Below are 18,641 nucleotides of genomic sequence, written 5' to 3'. Positions count from 1 at the left end.
AGATAGAATATGGAGATGCTTAAAAGAAAAGTAGGATTATAGGACAAGTTCTTCAGTTGTTCCAGACATGAACCTCTTTTTAACTGCTGAAGATGCACAGGCCCAGAAGAGATTCTTTGAGGCTTCTGTTCTACTCACAAATGGATTTATGATGAGGAGGTTTAATAGAAAGGTGTGTGTGTGTGTGTGTTTAGTGAAAGATCCATTCTATCAGAAAAATATACTGTAGATTATGCCTCTTTGTTAGTGACTTCAGTTTCCTTCACACTGGGTGGAAAAGAATTGTTTTAACTGGGACAATCATTTCAGAATATTAGTTATGTAACTGATACAGGAGAAATTGCGGTTGGAGTTCAGAACTGAGACAGTAATCAGATACTTTTAATGAGAAACAAATGTTAAGAAAATGTCAATATCCCTTCAAAAAAAAAAACAACTAAAAACCTATGAACAGCAATGTGGACATTAGGGAATTACTGGGTTTCTGTCTTATGAGATAAAACACAGCAAATTTTGGATTGTGCTATTCTGTACAGAGACTTTGCAACTATCCAAGTTACACTTAGAAATTAGAAATATCCCTTAGAAATTTAAAAAATATTAATGAGCACAGTAACATAAACACTCATCTATCCTTTAAAAAAAAAACCATGAGGATTTTCTGAGTGCTATCTCACTTTCATTTTACCTATACAATCTGAAGATGAAGCTCCCACCACTGGTCCATCTGTCCCATCAGCTTCAGAAAGTTTCATTCCTTTTGGGACATGGACTACTTAAAAGTCAGGCTTCCAGAAAAGCCTGTACCTCTAGGGCCTCACCATAAACTACTTACACTCACAGAAGATTGATTGACTGATATTTGAAAATGATTAGATTGTTTTAGTCACGGAAGTATACGAGGTGGGTGTGTCCACGTGAACAGATGTGTGAAAGGTGAACCCTCTTTAACTGGCTGCATACAATGGTGTGTTGGAGCTGGCCCAGCTCACACAGACAAGTGGCATGCGTCTTCGACCAATCATGTGTTCAGTGATGTCATAACTGGTCGCCAGAAATCACCCATGATGAGAGTCTTTACACCATGGAAATGGGCAAATGCTACAAACCAGCTCTTTGTATTCTCAGAGAGCTGGTTGTTAGACATTTTACCAGCACACCACTGGCTGCATGCCAAGCTGACCAAAAGTCTTCACAGTGTGACATTAACCCAGTTTCCTGGGGCTTCTCTGATTTTGTTTCCTGCCCGGGGGCTCCTTCTCCTTCAATGTCACAGGCCCTGCAGGATCAAAGTAGGGCAAAAGCATCTAGGGAGCATTTGGCTACACATTGTCACTGTCACTACACTGGGCTCTGCGCTCAGAGACACTTCTCTTGTTTTGTAGCCACACAAGTAGTGCAGGACAAAACCAAATAGGTAAAGCAACTGATAGGCAGCTGGCTTCCTGCTGTGGAGACTGCAGAAGATGAATCCCTAGTGGGAACAACGTATTCCCAGCTGAGAGCATCCCCTGGGGCATTCTTCGGAGGGTTCCCACAGCTGCATGGCATCTGCTACAGCATCCTGCCTGGGGCCTGCTAGCAGGCTTCCTTCACTCCCCCCTTCCCTCCTCAAAGTCTGATACAAAGCAAAGCGCCAACAAAATTGAGGTCACTGGCAAAAGAGTTTGAAATTTTGAATGATTTTTATTAAACACCATTAGTCTACACTGCACAGTTAATGAAACAGCAAAGCTCCAATCTCAGAAGAATGATGATTGGTCATGGATCTGAAAAGCAGTTCAGTGTCCCCTAACCCAATGTGAGCACTATGAATGATTCTTTAACATCTCATGTCAGAAGCAGGAAGGGGAATGAGCTGCAGCGTGACCTCCGGGGGCTTCCCCACCCTCCGCCCTCCACCCCCACGCCCCCTCCACCCTCCCCACAACAATTTTCTTTTAGTCCATAGATTACAGAGAAAAATGTGATGCTCTTGGTAAAGAGGGCTTCTGGATTTGTGAGGAGGAGAATGGAAAGGGAATCATTATGTTTTGTTTTGCTGGAAATATCAGATGATAGGACTAATGTCTGAGATGAGCCTATTTGATTAGTCTCCTGCCAGGGTAAATGCTGATTACCAATACACAGATGCCATTTCTGTTGTTGGAGTTTGCAAACACCAAAGAGAAAATGAATCAGAGTTTAATTATGAGAATAAGGCTGTGCAAGTGGAAATGAGAAACAACAACAACAACAACAACGACAACGACAAAGAATTCAGTTTGTCAGTTTTGTAACAGACCACTGACAACTGGCTCAATACTTTTTCCCCACAGAATTGAATTGGGGGGCGCTGAATTGGCCCACTTGTTTGATATTGTGTAGCTATCTCATCTTGCCACACGTTTTTCTGAACGGGGATAGTGATGCCTCTCTAAGCAACTAGTTCATTGCTTTACTGAGTAGTCCTACCCAGTGATCCAGTTTGGTTCTCCTGCCCACCAACTCGTGCGAGTGAATTTCATCATGTCTGTTCAGATGTATGTGAGGGCTTCACCCTCACAACTCAATCGAGTCTGCCTTCCAAAATGTTTTCCAACTTGAAACTCCAACGTCAACCTCTGGGATGCAAATTTGAGTAAAAGAAAATGAAATTTAGATACCTTCAGGAAAGCTACCATAGAACAAGTACCCTTCCGGTGCAGAGCAAATCCAACGCATTCAGCGGTGTACTGTCCAAATGAAGAGTCATCCATTTGGATGTCCAGCAAAGCACATTCTAGCCAATGGCTTCAAATTTTGCAACTTGGTTATCGAGCAAATATTTGGATCTTTTTATCTCACTATGTGGGAAAACCGTGCATCCCAACCTCAAGTCTTTTTAAAGTAACAATAGCTAATCTGCTTTTCCAATCACGTCACCCAAATATAAAACTACTAGTATTTTCCCAGTGAGATTATTAAGTAATTAACAGTCTACAGGCTGGCTAACAACATGCTTACAGCTAAATTCTACCCCAAGAACCACACTACTAAAGTCTTCTCAAATTAATCCTACCTACCAAACTCAGACAGTAATATGACAAAACCACTAAAAAATCCAAAGCTAATTAAAAATATAACGCCAAGCCAACATCATAACACAAACTTGTCAGACTCTCTGTGGTTGGAGCTTGAGTGAGAAATGAAGGCATAGTGGTGGCCCTACCTGGGTCATGTGGTAGGGCTAAGATTGTTTATCCTTGCTCAGGTAGAGATAGCTGCCGATTACTCTACCTCCACATGCTTACTGAGATGTGTTTCACCAAGCCTCCATCAAGGTCTAGAGGCATAGTATCTCACTGCTATCCACGTGTCTCGTGTCCCTCCCACAAACAGGTATGCTGAAAAGGTTCATTTGACAAAATATCTTAATCCCTCACCCCTCAAATAGCTGCACACCTACAACACACATCACCATTCATAATGGGATGAACTGAGTAGCTAGCAAACAGCAACAGTATTTATCCTGAAACTGTGATGTCTCATCTGCAGGGATAAGAAGGTAATTCATTTTCCATGTTTAATTGGTTTCGAAGCTGTTTTAAAAATGGTCCTACTAAATAATCAGGTGGTGATCCAGAGCTCGACTCTCAGATTTGATAATTGCGCTGCTGACTTGGCACACACTTTACACTCAGCCACCAGAGATGACAGAGAATCCTCTTGCCTCCCTGTTGTATGAAAGTAGATATAAGAAGTTACTGAAACTAGAGCTACAAGTCTTTCATCTGTGAGGCGTTATGTTTGTTTCCTAGGAAACTGCCCCTAGCATTCTAATGTCTAGTTTCTAGAGATTTTGAATTTCAAGAAGAATCTAGTCCTAAATCCATGATGGTATAGGATCATGGTCTAGGTTAAGCTTACAAGTCAAGCCTGTGGGCTTCATGATAAAGTAATAGCCAGGCACACTACCTGGTAAGCTATGGAAAACAGAGAACTTGAGTCACTGCAAAGTCATCAGCTTAATTTTTTATATGTGACACCCACTTTGGGTGTTGAGTCTTTCATATGATTATCTTCCTCATGTAAGAGGCTCAGAAAAGATTTTTTCCGGTTTCATTTGTATGTGTGCATGTGTGTGTGTGTTCAAGTGTTGTTGAGACGGCAAACGTGAAGCTCAACCACATTGGGAGCATAAAAAGTGTGGGGTTCAGCTGCTGGGATGCTCCAGCAGCCATATTAACAGCATGGCCTTAGCCATTGGAGTACAACTTCCATAGCCTTATTATACAACAAAGGGCCTTAAACTCAAAGATGACCAGAGCAGAGCTCAAGTCTGGCTCTTTTGCAACTGGAATATATCTAACCTTGACAATGAGAGTGCAGAGTTATCACCTGCTGTTTTTATCACAGACCTGCATGACTTCCTTTAAAAATCATACAAGTTTGCATTTTTCATGTGCATATCTATTATTTATCTGGTCATAGCTCAGTGAACAGAATTCAAGAACTCAGCAGATTAAAGGCTACATGGAATTATATGCCAGCAGGTAATTACAAGTAACTAATGTATGGATAGTGTTTACTACAAGTCGGGGATTCTTCTGGTGAGCTGGAACACCAGAGATGATATTTACATTGTGATGCTTAGGGACAGAAGATGAATGTAGAGGATCATAAGGAGGGGAGACAGTCATAACTGGTAGGAAAACGTCTCCAAATTAGGTGAGCTCTTCCCAATCATTGGGGCTCTTATAAAGTGCCCCACAGTGAAGCACTACCCCAAGAATCACGTATTTTAGGGTTAGCTACTACTTACAGAGTTAGGAGTTTTCTTTGGATTTTTAACGTGCGTCCATAGTCATAAATTTTTTAAAAATCAGTGATGATATTTCAATCAAAAGCTGATGAGTCAGAATCAAGGAAAGGAAAAGAAAAAAAAAGATAAAAGAAAAATGAAAGGAGAAAAAGGAAACTCTGAAAATAGAAAATGTGGACCATAACTGGGGAAGTCCAGATTTTAAAATCACTAGGAAGAAAACTGTATATTATTGTTTTCAGGCAATGATAATTTGACTTTAGTTTCCATAGATTTGAGCAAAATGCAATTTAAAAATCCAGCTAGTTACGGATGTGTCACTGGCTGCAAAGGAGGCAGATATGTGAATTCCACGTCGGATATTTTCCAGACCTCTCTTATGTCCCAGCAGAGACTGGCAAGTAGCATTTTGGCTACTAAGGCATGCAACCACCAAACTTCTCCTCAAAAGAGGAGCTTTGCACACAGAAGATCTCGGTGAGGATTTAAGCTTCAAATCATGGAGTTCAAACAATTTTAATCTAGCTGATGCCTTAAAGTTGTCAAAATAAACGTCATCCCTCTTTCTCATCATTAAAATCTAAAAAAAAGAAGTAAATCAGGAACAATATGCTAAGAAAAAATGGCCTCTGGTTGTATGGCATAGCATCTTCAAGAGCCATATTGCCATGCCCCTTTATTTCTTGATATTTTTTGATTTTATGATGTTGCTACAACATCTAAAACTTCTTATTGTCAAAATAAGAATTCTCACCTGAAGAATAAGACAATGAGAATTGGCAATAAGAATTCTCACCTAAAGATTGAATCTGTTGGGAACCACAAAAGTGTAACAGTGGATTCTGAAATACATTCTTTTCTGGACATAAGAGTAGAGCTTAGGGATGACTATTGCTGAAAATCTTTGCAGGTCCCTCGTATCTAAATTCTCATCTGTATGTGAGACCATTTGTTTCATTTCTCAGGAACCTGTTATCATCACATGTGCTTCTCATTCTTTGTTTTGGGTAGTGTGGATTTAAAATAATAATGTAGGGACTATCATTCCATAAACCAGAAAAAGATGCTGGGATCTGAGAAATGCATATGACATACTCAAAAATAATAAAACATACACTGCTCTCAAGTTGTAGTGTCCACTTACAATGACTTCAGTTTTTCACAGATATCAAAAGAAGCATAAAAACAAACATAACCAAAGAGAACTTTCCCAAATGAGTGGAGTTCCACCAGTGACCGTCAGTGCGCTGGTAGAGGTAGAGTGATGGGTGGTGATGCTCGAGATGAGAGAGCACCCACTACAACAAATGGGCATCGATGCGGAGCCAACACAGTCCCTGGCGAACATAGCGGACAAGATTGGTCATGCTGCTGTGCTGGGTCAGAGGCCCCATTAACGTGTCCAGGTCGCCAAAGAATTCTGAAAATCAGAAGAGTCCTTGGTCAGGCTTTGAAATATCATTAAAATATACACTACATTAAGAAGCTGCCTTCATGTACCACCACAATCACAAGGACATTGGGAAAATCACTTGCCGGTCTGTTCATCCATCCATCCTTCCCTCCCTCCCTCCCTCCCTCCCTCCGCAGGAATTTTTAGACTCCATCCTAAGGCACCAAAATTCCATTTGCATATCAAACACTATCACTGTAATCTTTATTGAGCTGCAAATATTCTACAGCCTGAACGATGTTGTTCCTCTGACTCACAGAAACACAAAATTCTTTTAAATCTACTACTGAATTCATTCTAAGTTTTTAAACATCACCGTGTATTTTCTTTTAATTTTTCTTTTTGGCAGTACTGGGGCTGGAACTCAGGGCCTCACACATGCTAGGCATGCCTTCTTCCACTAAGCTCCCCCCAACTTACGGTATATTTTCTCAGACAGTGTATTCTAAAGGTACATTACCATCCTGTGGAAGTGTGCTGTTCATGACATATACACACATACAAATATATAGAATTACATAGATACATATATAATATAAATATATGATCTATTTGTCCATATATGGATAAGATATAGTTGCATATTTAAAATTCACACATCAATTGCATATACTATGTGTTTAAATATATTTACACTATTTAATAAATTTATGATTTTATATATTATAAATATATTTAGAAAAGGATCCTTAATGCACAAAACGGGTCCTTATAACTATTACAATCTATATATCAGCTTCTTTGTGACTCCATGAGTTGCTCAAGTGCCAATATTATCTTTTGTCTCCGTGAACTGAGTTTACCGATTTTTCTTGTTACAGTGCAGATAAAGCTAGTTCATCTGGACAGTAATTACAGCCATCAGCATGCAAAGCTAAATAAACACCTCAGAGAGCTCTGATTTAGCACATCTTACTGATTACATTTGGGCTGGGATATGATCTGTGAGTCTCTGTCAAGTAACACTGCCCCCACCCAGGACACAACTGGTCAGAAGGCCCAGCTGAGTCCCTCCGGCTGACCTGAGGAAGGACGCAGCCCGGAGGCTACACTACTAACCCGTGTGACTGGCGTCTGTGAATGTCCGCCTTAGGCAGAAGAGGTCATGTGGGCAACATGACATAATATCTAAAAACTAGCTAGGTGTCCCCTCGTCACTTGAGAATTTATTTGACTGACACTTGCTTAGAACAGGGCTTTCTGGCTTCCCCTTTGCTAGGAGGGAAGAGGGGGGCTTTAGCCATAAACCTGTGCCAGCTCAGGGTGAGGAATCTGGGTCCTGGGCGGGGCTGGGACCAGAGCTTGCTCTGAAGTGGTCAGGATGCTCCTATGCCTTCTTGGAAAGCAATTTCCATGCATGGATTGCATGTGCTTGATTGCTCAGCAGATGGTTTTTCACTAAACAATGCATTTATTCTTCATGCTATGTATAACATGTGGGTTTCTTCTCTAGGTTTCAACTTCATTTGATTATGTGATACTGTTTAACATGTACTATACAATAAAAGTAATTTCTGCTGATAAAGAAGTAAACTATTTGTGGCATCTAAAATATTTTCTTAGGTAATACAATACTAAGGAAAATACTAAAGGACCTAGTTATTATAGAATGAATATGAGCTTCATATGAGCCAGGACATCCCTTGGGTATTTTGTACAAAGCTCTCTGTGGCATTCTTAACCACATACTCAGGTCACCATTTTAATGACTGCTTCAGTATACACAGCTGGGGCCAGTAGGGGACAGGGCTTCTAGGCCAAAGGCCAGAGGGCGGCATCAGCCCCCTTGGCACGAATCAGTACCAGGCCATAGTGCAAAAGCTATCTGCAGCTTCACGGGTGGGCAGGCAAGGGTCAGGAGTGGAGAACTTCTACAGAGAGCCAATCTCACCCATCTCCACTGCACCTTTGGCTGGAAAAAGTGCAAGTACATGGCTATCTACAATGGATACAGATGGGAATCAAAAGAGAAGCTCCTTTGTTCCTTCACTTCTGTCTGGATAGTCCAGTGCGAGAAATACCTCCACAGTTAAGCAGATCAGAGATGATATGTGTGCAAAATTCAAGGCTATGAGCAGAAAATTCCAAACTAGGTCCTTTCCCCAGTCCAGCAAAAAGTCAAATGGTAGCAGTGGCAGGACACATTTTGTCTTTTCTGGTAGAACAACAAAGTTGCTTTGATTCAATATTAAGCAGAGAATTTAGCAACTCCTTGATAGGCTGTACTAACAAAAAGATTAGCATCATTTCGCCCTAACATCAGCACCACCACCATATTAATCCTGGAAAGTGCTGCAGTTAATTTAGAAACAATTACTTTAACAGATTTTGAAAATGGATGGAATTATAAAGCAAGTCCATAAACACTGAACTGGTCTCCAGTTACTAATACAAAAGAAGACAGAGTGTGAAGAGAGACAAGCTAGACAAATCTTAAGATGCTTCTGTCTTTGTTTGCAATTCTAGAACCCTAGGCTGGGCTTGATTGTCTGGTCCAGCTGCTTTTGGAATTCCAAACAAGTGTAGAAAAGCAGACAAGGTAAGAATTACATATTGCCCAGTTAGTAGCTCAGGATCACACTGAGGGACTTGAGGACCTGTTATTAATCTTGCTTTCTAGAAGGACTCTATAGCCTATTAGTTAAGATTTCAATAAACCAATAGACATCAGCAGTACAATTATCCCAGCAATCCTTGTACATACATATATATTTTTCCCTTCCTCTAATCTGAGCAACTTTGATGATAACAATATGTTATATAACAACCATTGTTAATTCCTATCATTCTTATTTTGAAATCCTGTATCGTTTTTATTGCTTTTGTGGTGTTTTGGTATTGTCTTTGTTGTTATTTTATTATTTTTTTTTCTCTTTAAAATAAAAGAAGATTTTAAACTCTGGAATCAGACAATTTTAAATGCAATGCCTACTTCTAACAAACATGAAGTTATTATATCATGGGTGTCTTTCTTAGCCTCACTTAGCCTTAATTTCTTCATCTATCAAATAGGGATAAATGAGACAATAATAAGCAAGTACTGGGATGTAAAAATTGGAAAACAAACTGATGCAACCAATATATGCACATATTCTCAGGAGCTGGTACAAGTTTATAGTGGGGTTGAGGGCTTACGTCTTAAACTGTGGAATGTGTTTTGAAATACAGAGCATCTTTGAGTTATACAAGTACTATGGACTAACAAGGAGAACACATATTTTTAGGATTGCTACTTTGTACCTATGTTTTATACTACATGCTTTACATATATTATTTCATTAACTTCTGGGTGGTTTTGACATTGTCATCACTATTATATCCATTAAAGAGGTGGATGCTAGGAAGCAGTCCATAGATTTAAGTAACTAGCAAAGGTTGTCCAGGTAGTGCATGATCCAGGCTGCAAATTTCCAGGCTGCAAAATCTGCATTCTTCCTGCTCTAGTGGGACTGCTTGTACGCATGCTCAGCAATACAGTGGTAATGGGTAACAAGGAAGAAGGGGTTGGGATGGCTGTGTCTCATTCTGTGATCAGGCTCTGGGGAGAACCAACCTAGAGATTAGACTGGCAGTTTTAAGTAGGGAAGAGAAACAGGCTGAAAGCCCAGCCTGAGTGGACAGGAAAGGAGAACTCCCTGGGATATAAGGATTCTGGGAAGAACTGGGGTTGGGTTTGGGAGAAGAACTGAGCCAGGGGATCTAGTACTCCCTTCTCTGTCAACCCCAGGAATATTGCTACCATATATATGTGGTTTGCATCCTCAACCTGATCCTCAGAAATCCATGAAACTGCACGAGACCTAGTAGCACCCAAGGCCACCCCGTTCCACTTTGATCATGACTGGCCAGAAAGTTCTACTGCTCTATATCGCTTGTCTCTTCTTTATAGTCTGATTCTCAAAGGCCCATATCTGCCCCCACTTAGAGTGCAGTGGGACCATTTGTGACTACTGGGTCAGAATTAGCTAAGTCCAATGAGTGGCCAGGGCAAAAGCATGCTCTTACTATTACTTCATTAGGATGGTGAAGCTTTATTGTGAGCATCAGTGACTGCTAAGGTTATAGCAGCATGAGTCACCAGTGATCACTGAGCCGTGCTCTAGGGAACCGGACCCTTTGCTCACTTGTTTTGGTAGGCAACCTCATGCATTCCTGTAAAGAGGGCCCTGATCCTTCATTCTAGCTATGGGGATGTGCAAAATGCTAGCTGAGCTTGGTCTCTGCTTCCAGATGCAAGCTATATCATCAAACATTCAACTGGAGTTGATGATTATAATGAAGGTCGACAGTTTTCGTTCAACCTTACCTCCCCCAAAAAATACAGTTAACAGAAGCCAATTGGATCTTGATTAATTTGCAAATCATTCTTTATCCCTTTGCATCTGTTTCTCTGTTGATCCCTGTCACTAAGTAATGTCTGAAATATTTATTTGCCAATACACCACAGCTCATTTATTTAAGCATTAAAGGAGAACCATTTTTTTAAATAAATTTTTAAAAAAAAGGAGAACCAAATTCCAGGCTTTATTCACTCTTCCTGTAAAATAGATCACTGTGGCAGCCCAAAGCCAACTTGGAAATCAGAGAAACTAAAAGGCAGAAGGCTACCAAGTAAACCCCAAGTCCTTCAAAGCACAGGTGAGTCTGTGAGGGTCTGTGGCACAGGGGCAGAGCATACAGGCGTACCTTTGTTCTCCCTTGTCAGCTTGTCAGCCATGTCCCAGTGTTCGTAGCCCCGTAGCACGTTGCTAGTGATGTTGACGTGGCTGGCGGCCATGTGGTGAATGCGCTGGGGGATGGTGACCGGGCCGTTGTTGCAGTTCCCCATTGCGTTGATGGGAGAGACATTGTTGAGAGATACTGGGGAAGGAGTGGTCCTGGGGAGTGGAAAGAGGTGTGACTTGTTAGGCTGGTAGCGGAGACTGACAGCGGGCCTCTAGGCCTCCCCGGATACACTGGGATCTCCTAAGAACACCATTTACCAGGACAAAGTTGGGCATGAACAGATGTGAAGACCCACTGGAGGGCAATTTGTCTCCACTTCTTGTGGTTCTTCTCAGAGCACATTGTGCAATCTATGTGAGCATAGTGGCCTTCTCCAGAGACTCTGGCGCCTAGAGAGCTTATTATCATCACCCCATCCACTCGGCCTCCTCTGACGAATCTACCCTAGGCTCCAGTGCCGGGCCAATTCTAACCTGAAACACTTATGCCCTCAATTGCCTCTGCCAACTACTGAGGGCGCTGTGCACACTGCTGATTTTGTTTTTAAATACGGAGAGTACTGGGTGAATCTTTGGCATTAATTTTACCCACAAATATAGCGATTGCTTTGAATATATATGAAATAGTATTGTGATGTTTGAGAGAAAGAAACAGCTCAGGGCTACGAGGGTTTTCTCTATTGGCTGCCAGAATGGCTACTAGCAGTTGGAAAACACTTGATGTGCAATACTCGTCTATTATCAAAGTGTTTTATAGAAACCACAGTGACAGTTTGTTCCAAATATGTTTACGACAATAAGGCAAGTATAGGTCTTAAAAGCCCCCCAAGGAGCAGTATTGGGGAAGCTGGGAAAAATAGAATGCTTTAGGACTCTTTAAGACATACTACAGAGATGGGAGGTTAGTTGGTGACTGTTCGTTTGCATGCCAGTTCATAAAAGAAGGCTTCAGAGTTCCTACTTTGGGCTGTATCGGTGTTTGCATGCCGAATTTTATTGCATTCTTCAACAGTAGTAACAAGGAGTTGCCTTCCGGCTGCACTCAGCAAGGGGGTATTTTTCTTGCGGGGCCTGGACTTAGGCTGGCCAGTTTCAGACTTTCCCAGGGACAGTCCTTAGTGCATTAGTGGCATCTCTGGTATAGCTGTAAGGTCTATGTGCCCCTCGGCCTGTCTATCTTCCCGCACTCACACATGCTGAAAAACTTCCTGGGCAAATGAACCACTCTATCAGGGGACATTTTGAGGAAGTACAAGGAATGAGAAGCTGAGTGCCATGGCGCATGCCTATAGTCCCAGCTGCTCTGGAGGCTGGGGTGGGAGTTTGAGGACTGCACTTTGAGGAGAACCTGGGGACACAGCAAGACCGTCCCCTGAAAGAAAAGAAAGAAAGACAGACAGACAGAGAGAAAGAAAGAAAGAAAGGAGAAAGGGAGAGAGGAGGGAGGGCAGGATGGAGGAAGGAGGGATGGAGAAAGGAGGGAAGGAGGGGAAGGAGGGAGGGAAGGAGGAAAGGAAGGCTGGCCAGCTGTGTTTGGGACCCTTAGAATCTGCATATTTGAAAGAACCTTATCCAAGCCCCAGCATCATCAGTGAGGCCCATCATCCCCTACCCACGTCCCCTTACCAGCTGCTGTAGTTGGCAACTCTGGATTTCCAGGATGGCTGTGTTTCTCAGAGCCTACACCTGCTCCCAGAATGCATGCACACCCTGACGAGCAGCGCACACATCTGATTTGGGCTAGCGGCAATCACAACATACCCACATGCTGGAGTGCTACTTAGGAGCTCTGAGCGCAGCGGGAGCAATCACAGCTGAAATGCTCTCCTGGAGATTCACAGCCACTGTGCCCACGGCCACAGGAGCCCCTGGAAGCATTTCTGCTGACAGAGTGTATCTTCTGTACAGTCTGGTCTCGGGGGGAAGTGGATCCTCGCACTTGCTCTGCACATGTCTGGTTTAAGAATGTATGAGGGATTCCTGCTATGTTTATGATTTCTGAGATATTTTCTGACTTATTGATGGAAAGATTTTTATTTTTGTGCTCAGGACAGGAGCAGGATGGGGGAGATGCCCAAGATAAGGGACCTCAGCACAAAATAGCTTGCTAATGACAAAACAAGCAGGGAAGGCTGGATTTCTTTATTGTCGTAGGTTGCAAATGCTATTTTCTTGTCTTTTCTGTCAGCAGTGGCCATTAAGTCTTAAATGTCAGTTTATGGCAAGAAAGGAATATTTTCTCATTTGTAATCTCTAGTGAAAATGACAACACTGTCAGGTGCCGCCAATGTTAAAAAAGAGACTGTGGTGCTGGAATCCCGAGAGACTTGGATTCCAGCCTTAGCCCTGCCGCAGAATTGTTCCTCAGCATGCCCCTTTTCCTGGTTGGGCTTTACATTTTTTTAGACTGAAACAGAAGTTTGATTCAGTGATTTCCAATCATGTCCAGAAAGCACAAGGGAAAATCAATCACCTCTATATCTCAGACAGTTTGAAAATCTCTTTTCTCTTCATATCTGGAAGCAAAAAGTGTTGATTTCATAAAAGCGGGAAGTAAAATCATGGTTATTACAGGCTGGGAAGTGGGGGACAGAGAGCGGCTGGGTAACACGTACCAAGGGCCAGTTCGGTAAGAGGAGCGAGTGCTTGCATTTTACAGCACAGTAGTGCTATGGTTTCTAACAGTGCATGCATTTTGTAAACAGCTAGAAGAGAGGAGTTCAAAGGCTCCCAGTAGAAAGAAGTGATACACATTTAAGAAGATGGAAGTGTTGATTACCCTGATTTGATCATTAAACATGACTACATGTGTGGAATTACTGCACTGCATCTCATAAATGAATATGATTATTATATGTCAATTAAAAACATTTTTTTCACATATTATACTGAAGTGTTATTGAGTGGCTTCCTTTTCTTTGTAGTGCTTTCTTTCTTTGAAGTAGTCAACCTTAGAGGCAGGAGGAGCGAGGGTTTGTTTGGGGTCATCGCTGTTCTCGGACTAGGTCCTATCAAGTGCCAGTCCGACAAGCAGGGCTGCACAGCACAGTGACATCAGGAAATGGAAGAGCGACACCGTGCCTGAGGGATTGTGACCATGGGAAAGAGACGCCATATGCAGAGCTCCCAGTCCTCGGGTGCAGTGCAACCGCAAGCCAGCCCTCAGCACTCTTAGGGGTAGTGCTGCTGTGCTCTTCTGTGGCTCTACTCACGGATCTTGTACCCCCCCCCCCCCCGCACATCCGAGGCACAGGTCAGGGAGCACGCCCACATAAGCACACACTTCTCACCACTTCTTCCACAAACACCCTTCTCCCCTGTGGCCACACTAGCCCCTTGCTCGTCTGTAAACTCACCTGATACTCACTTCTTTCTGCTTGTAATGCATGTCTCCCAGATACTGGCATGGCGTGCTTTACTCTCATCCTTTCCGAATATGCCTGTTCAAGCCCGTACAGGTGCTCCTTCCCCTTTCCTCAGCAGCCCTTTCTGTCCTCTTTCCTTGCTTCAATTTTCTCCATCACATTTACTATCATGTACCGTTCGCTTGTTTTCAGTTATCTTTCTCCCCCAAGAGAATGTGATTCCAGTAGGAGCAGGGAGTTTTGTCCCTTTTATCCTGTGCTATATGCCAGCTCTAGAACAGTGCCTGGCACATAATAGGTGCTCAATGAACACCAACATAATACATGAATGGATTTCCCCCATTCCTTACTTAGTATCTGCTTCATAGAGTGGACTCTGAAGAGTAGAAAGAGAACAGCCTGTACAACACAAGGATGGTGGATATGTTTGCAAAGAGCCCGGCAGAGTGTCTCATACATAGTAGGTACTCAATAAATATTTGGTGAGTGAGAAGATGAATGGCTCCTTATTTAAGAAGAGAAAAGTTTACTAGAGGAGCAAAGCCCATTATTTTCTGGCAATATAGAGTACGTGCCAAAAGGGAGCATAGACCAAAGGCTGCAGGAGTTAAAGGGGAAGGATTGCTGATGTGTTTCAACTACAGAGGTTACGGCGTCAACAATAAGTGTGGCAGCAGCTAAGCCACCATTTGTTGACCACCTATCAGCAGCAAGCACCATTCCCAGGGCTTCATCAGCGTTGTCTCCAAGGCCTCAGGAAAGTCCGCAGGGAAGATTCTGCTGCCACAGTCTCATAAAAGCTCAGCTGCTCCCCAAGGGCCACACAACAGTTTGCCCAAAGCCAAGAGATTTGATAGCAGCTGTGATTTCCTCCAAAGCTCCTGCTCTTTCCATCCCATCATGTCTCCTCAAATTCTTTCATCAGCTGTGTGTCCATCTGCATGTCACCTCTGTGTACACATTGTATATTTCCAGTGTCATCTGTGCTCACACTAGCAGGGCCCTCTCTGAGCTTGGGGAGAAGGCTGTGCCTGACCTGGACGGTCCCTCCAGTGACAGCCAGACACCTGCATTCTTTTGCACTGGGCAAGGTCTCAAACAAGTGAGGCTATCCCTGCTTCTCACTTCTGTAACATGGACTCCACACCCACCTGTCTACTGAATCCACCCCTCTAGGTGGCTTCAAGTGGCCTCTACTTCCAGAATTAACTTGCCTTCTTTTTTTGGATTGTATCTTTCTGCCATGTGAGATTACTGCCCAGCCCTTTTCAACTCTCCACACGGGGCTTTTGGAACTCCCTGTCGTGGGTGTGTAAATCTGGCCTGCCTCCCATTTCTGTACTGCGTGGAACAGTGGATAGTTTGAAAAGATGAACATTTGCAAGCGATCTGGTAAGAGGAAACACTACATTTGGACCTCAATGGAGCAAAATGCTATTTCAAACAAAAAAAAAAAAGAATTCTATTCTACTTATTAGTAGACATATATTTCAAAAGTTGTACTGGTTGTTATATTTTGAATTTCATCAGTGAAAATGTTGTATGGATTTGTTTGCTCTTAAAATCTTCTGTATAATATTCCTGGTTTTTCCTCTGGGCGTACAAGCTCAAAATATGTAGTATCTGGCCCTTTACAGAACAAGTTTGCTTATGCTTGCCCTATACAAACAGATTTTTCTTCTTTTACTTTGCTGTCCTTTCCCCCAGCACTATGGAGGCTAGCTTCTGAGAGTCCATTCTGAGCGTGCTGCTCACCTTTCCATGAACTTTCTTGTGGGGGCCTCCTGCAGGAGTGAGGCGCCATGAGCACCTCTGCAAATGGATGTCCCCATTGCCAGCCAGTGGAGGAAGGTTTGCAGCCTGGGGGCGCTGTCCCTGCAAAGTGTGGTGAGGAGGCCTTGGCCAGGCCCATCATCCTCATTCACTGGGAAACCTCGCTCATGGGGCTTCACTGGGCTTGTAGGCGAGGAGCCCTCTCTGGCCGTGCAGCAAGACCCAAGATCATCTCCCTGGCCTTCCTTAGCACTTTGTCACCTTCACCCACTTGACTGTGCTCTTCTGGCATGCGGGGACCACATGCCATCTATCTCTGCGTCCCCAGCACCTTGCATAGATCCTGACACAGAGCAGATGCACCTGAAGTGTCTGCAGAATGAGCAGAATCTAACTCCTGGGTGACTATTTGGAGTTGCCTCATTCAAAAGCTTACCAGCCTACCAGAGGAAGTAAAAAAAGTATGCTTTCTTCAGATACTAGCTGCTTAAAAGTCATTTCAGGAGGCTTTAATGTGACTTCACAAGCTTAGAATGTGCTTGAGATCTTTCATTATAGAATTTAAAAAAATTTTCCCAATGATCCTTTAATAGCTGCTTACCTGACCTTGCCCTTGCTTCATTCTGTGCTCAGAGAAAATAGCTTTCTCTGTGCCTCTCAATGGTTGTTTTTATTTTCCAAACTTCCAGAGAGATGTATTCTTTTCCTTTTGTTCATCAGTGTAAGAGTAGGACCTAATTCAACAATTTAAACAGTGCTTCCTTTCAATACAGTAATTGAGTTAATGTGTAGTTTTTAATGGATCTGTTCCCTTGTTCTGAATGTTTTTATGATCTCCAAGTAGAGTGCATTGTCCCACTGCTTTTGGAGTATGCTTTGTAGATATTTATAAAGTAACAGTGGAGACTACATTACTCTTGAAGAAAGTGTTTTCATCAGAGATGCAAGAATGTTGAAAGGATGAGAAATTGAAAAAGCAGCTTGGAGTTATAAAGTGGGTGCTGTGAGAACTCATTGTCCACAGTCGTCTAGTTTCCCTTGCTCCTATTGGTGGGAAGTGCACTGGGAGCAGGGAGGGAGGGTCTGGAATTCAAGGACACATGGTGGATGAGGTGAGTTCACAAAGGTATGCAGTCAGCTCATGGCGCAGGCAGAACTGGGATTCAAAACCGTCCTCTATAAGGAACATATCTTATGGAGATGAGATCCGGCCCTTTCATTTTAGAGATAGAGAAACAAACCTAGAGGATAGGGGGCCCAATTTGATCCCCCCCCATGATGGGTAGGAAGCCTCAGGTCTAAGTCAATTTTTGCACCATTGCTGTGCAGAAAGAGCTAACCAAAGTTGTGGACCTGGGAGAGTTCATTGAGCCTCCATTGGCAGAAGAGTAGATGCTTTCATATTTGAGGTCGTGGTATTTTAGTATTAATATAAAAATCCTCACGCAAGCTCAGATAATTGGCTGACTAAGTGCCTTCACATTTCAGCTCTATTATGCTTGTAGTTTTATTAAACATCACTTACCATATATCAGTGAATATTTCATTGGTCTCTCATTACTAAGTGAATCATTGACAAATCACTGCAGCGGAGTTAACTTGACCCTGCCTCCTTAAAATGGCATAGTACTTGCCATCTCATTAGCAAATATTTTTATGGTCATCATTTGGCTTAAAGTTCAAATAGTAAAAGAATTTGGAGTTGTCAGTACAAAATATCTGGGGTCTATTCAATCACTCATTTTCATGCAAAAGTAATTTTTCTAAAATACTTACTTTCCATTGCCCACCCATGGAGATGGTATCTGAGCGACTTTTGAAGCATTTTGCTAAAAGAAAGAGAAAGAGAGAAGGAGGGAAATAAGGACATCTATTTTGTGTTTTATTAATTCAGAAACAGATGGAAGTGTGATTTAGAGTACATTAATATTGATTGCAGCATTTCGGGACGCAGAGCTGGGATGTATGTGCACGTCAGCACACCACGTCGCACACTCGATGAAAATAGCTGGTTAGGATAATTAGTGGGCTCCAATCAGGACCATGAAAGTCACTTGATGAAAGATCTTATATACTAAAAGGCCCAGTGAAATCAGACTCGGTTCTCCAAGAAGTGGTTTAATTATCCTCATCTGAAATTTATTCTGCAAAACAAGCTCTTCAGAGTACAAGTAAGCTTTTCACCTTTAGCTCCATTTGCAAACTTTTTCCCTGTGATACAGGGTGGGCTATAATTTGTGAAAGCCTAAGAATGTGCCAGAACCGAGCAATGCTTTTTGGTTTGTTTTCAGGAATCATCTTGATTTGCTATGTTTACATGCAAATTTTCACGGCTGATGACTTGTTTAGCAATGTAACCCATCCTGAGCTATAATGCAATGGAACATGGAAGGCTGAACGAACATTCTTTTGTTCCACTGCTGGAACTGGGCTGGTGGAAAGAATCAGCTTCGTGTACTTCCACGGCCACACGATGTGAATCAGAGGGAGAGGTGACATTTGGCATCACCATGATACGGTAGAGATCAGGCTGAAGCTTAAGA

The 18,641-nt window shown here is 42.6% G+C and overlaps 1 protein-coding gene across 1 annotated transcript in view; it reads right to left on the bottom strand.

The window, feature by feature from the left end:
- Window positions 1-1,666: 1,666 nt before the first annotated feature.
- Window positions 1,667-18,641, bottom strand: part of Aff2 (AF4/FMR2 family, member 2) — a 484,709-nt gene continuing 467,734 nt past the window's right edge. The window contains exons 18-20 of the mRNA XM_005406396.1: window positions 17,875-17,927; window positions 10,923-11,113; window positions 1,667-6,203 (exon numbers count right to left, since the gene is read on the bottom strand). Coding sequence (XP_005406453.1) covers window positions 6,082-6,203; window positions 10,923-11,113; window positions 17,875-17,927 — 366 coding nt within the window. The 3' untranslated portion in view covers window positions 1,667-6,081. The remainder of the gene's footprint in view (window positions 6,204-10,922; window positions 11,114-17,874; window positions 17,928-18,641) is intronic.

Source organism: Chinchilla lanigera, unplaced genomic scaffold (genome assembly GCF_000276665.1).
Source record: "Chinchilla lanigera isolate Chin_1 unplaced genomic scaffold, ChiLan1.0 scaffold00097, whole genome shotgun sequence".
Classification (NCBI taxonomy): Eukaryota; Metazoa; Chordata; class Mammalia; order Rodentia; family Chinchillidae; genus Chinchilla; species Chinchilla lanigera.
The sequence above is the reverse complement of the archived record's forward strand: the minus strand, read 5'-3'. Positions and strand labels throughout refer to the sequence as shown.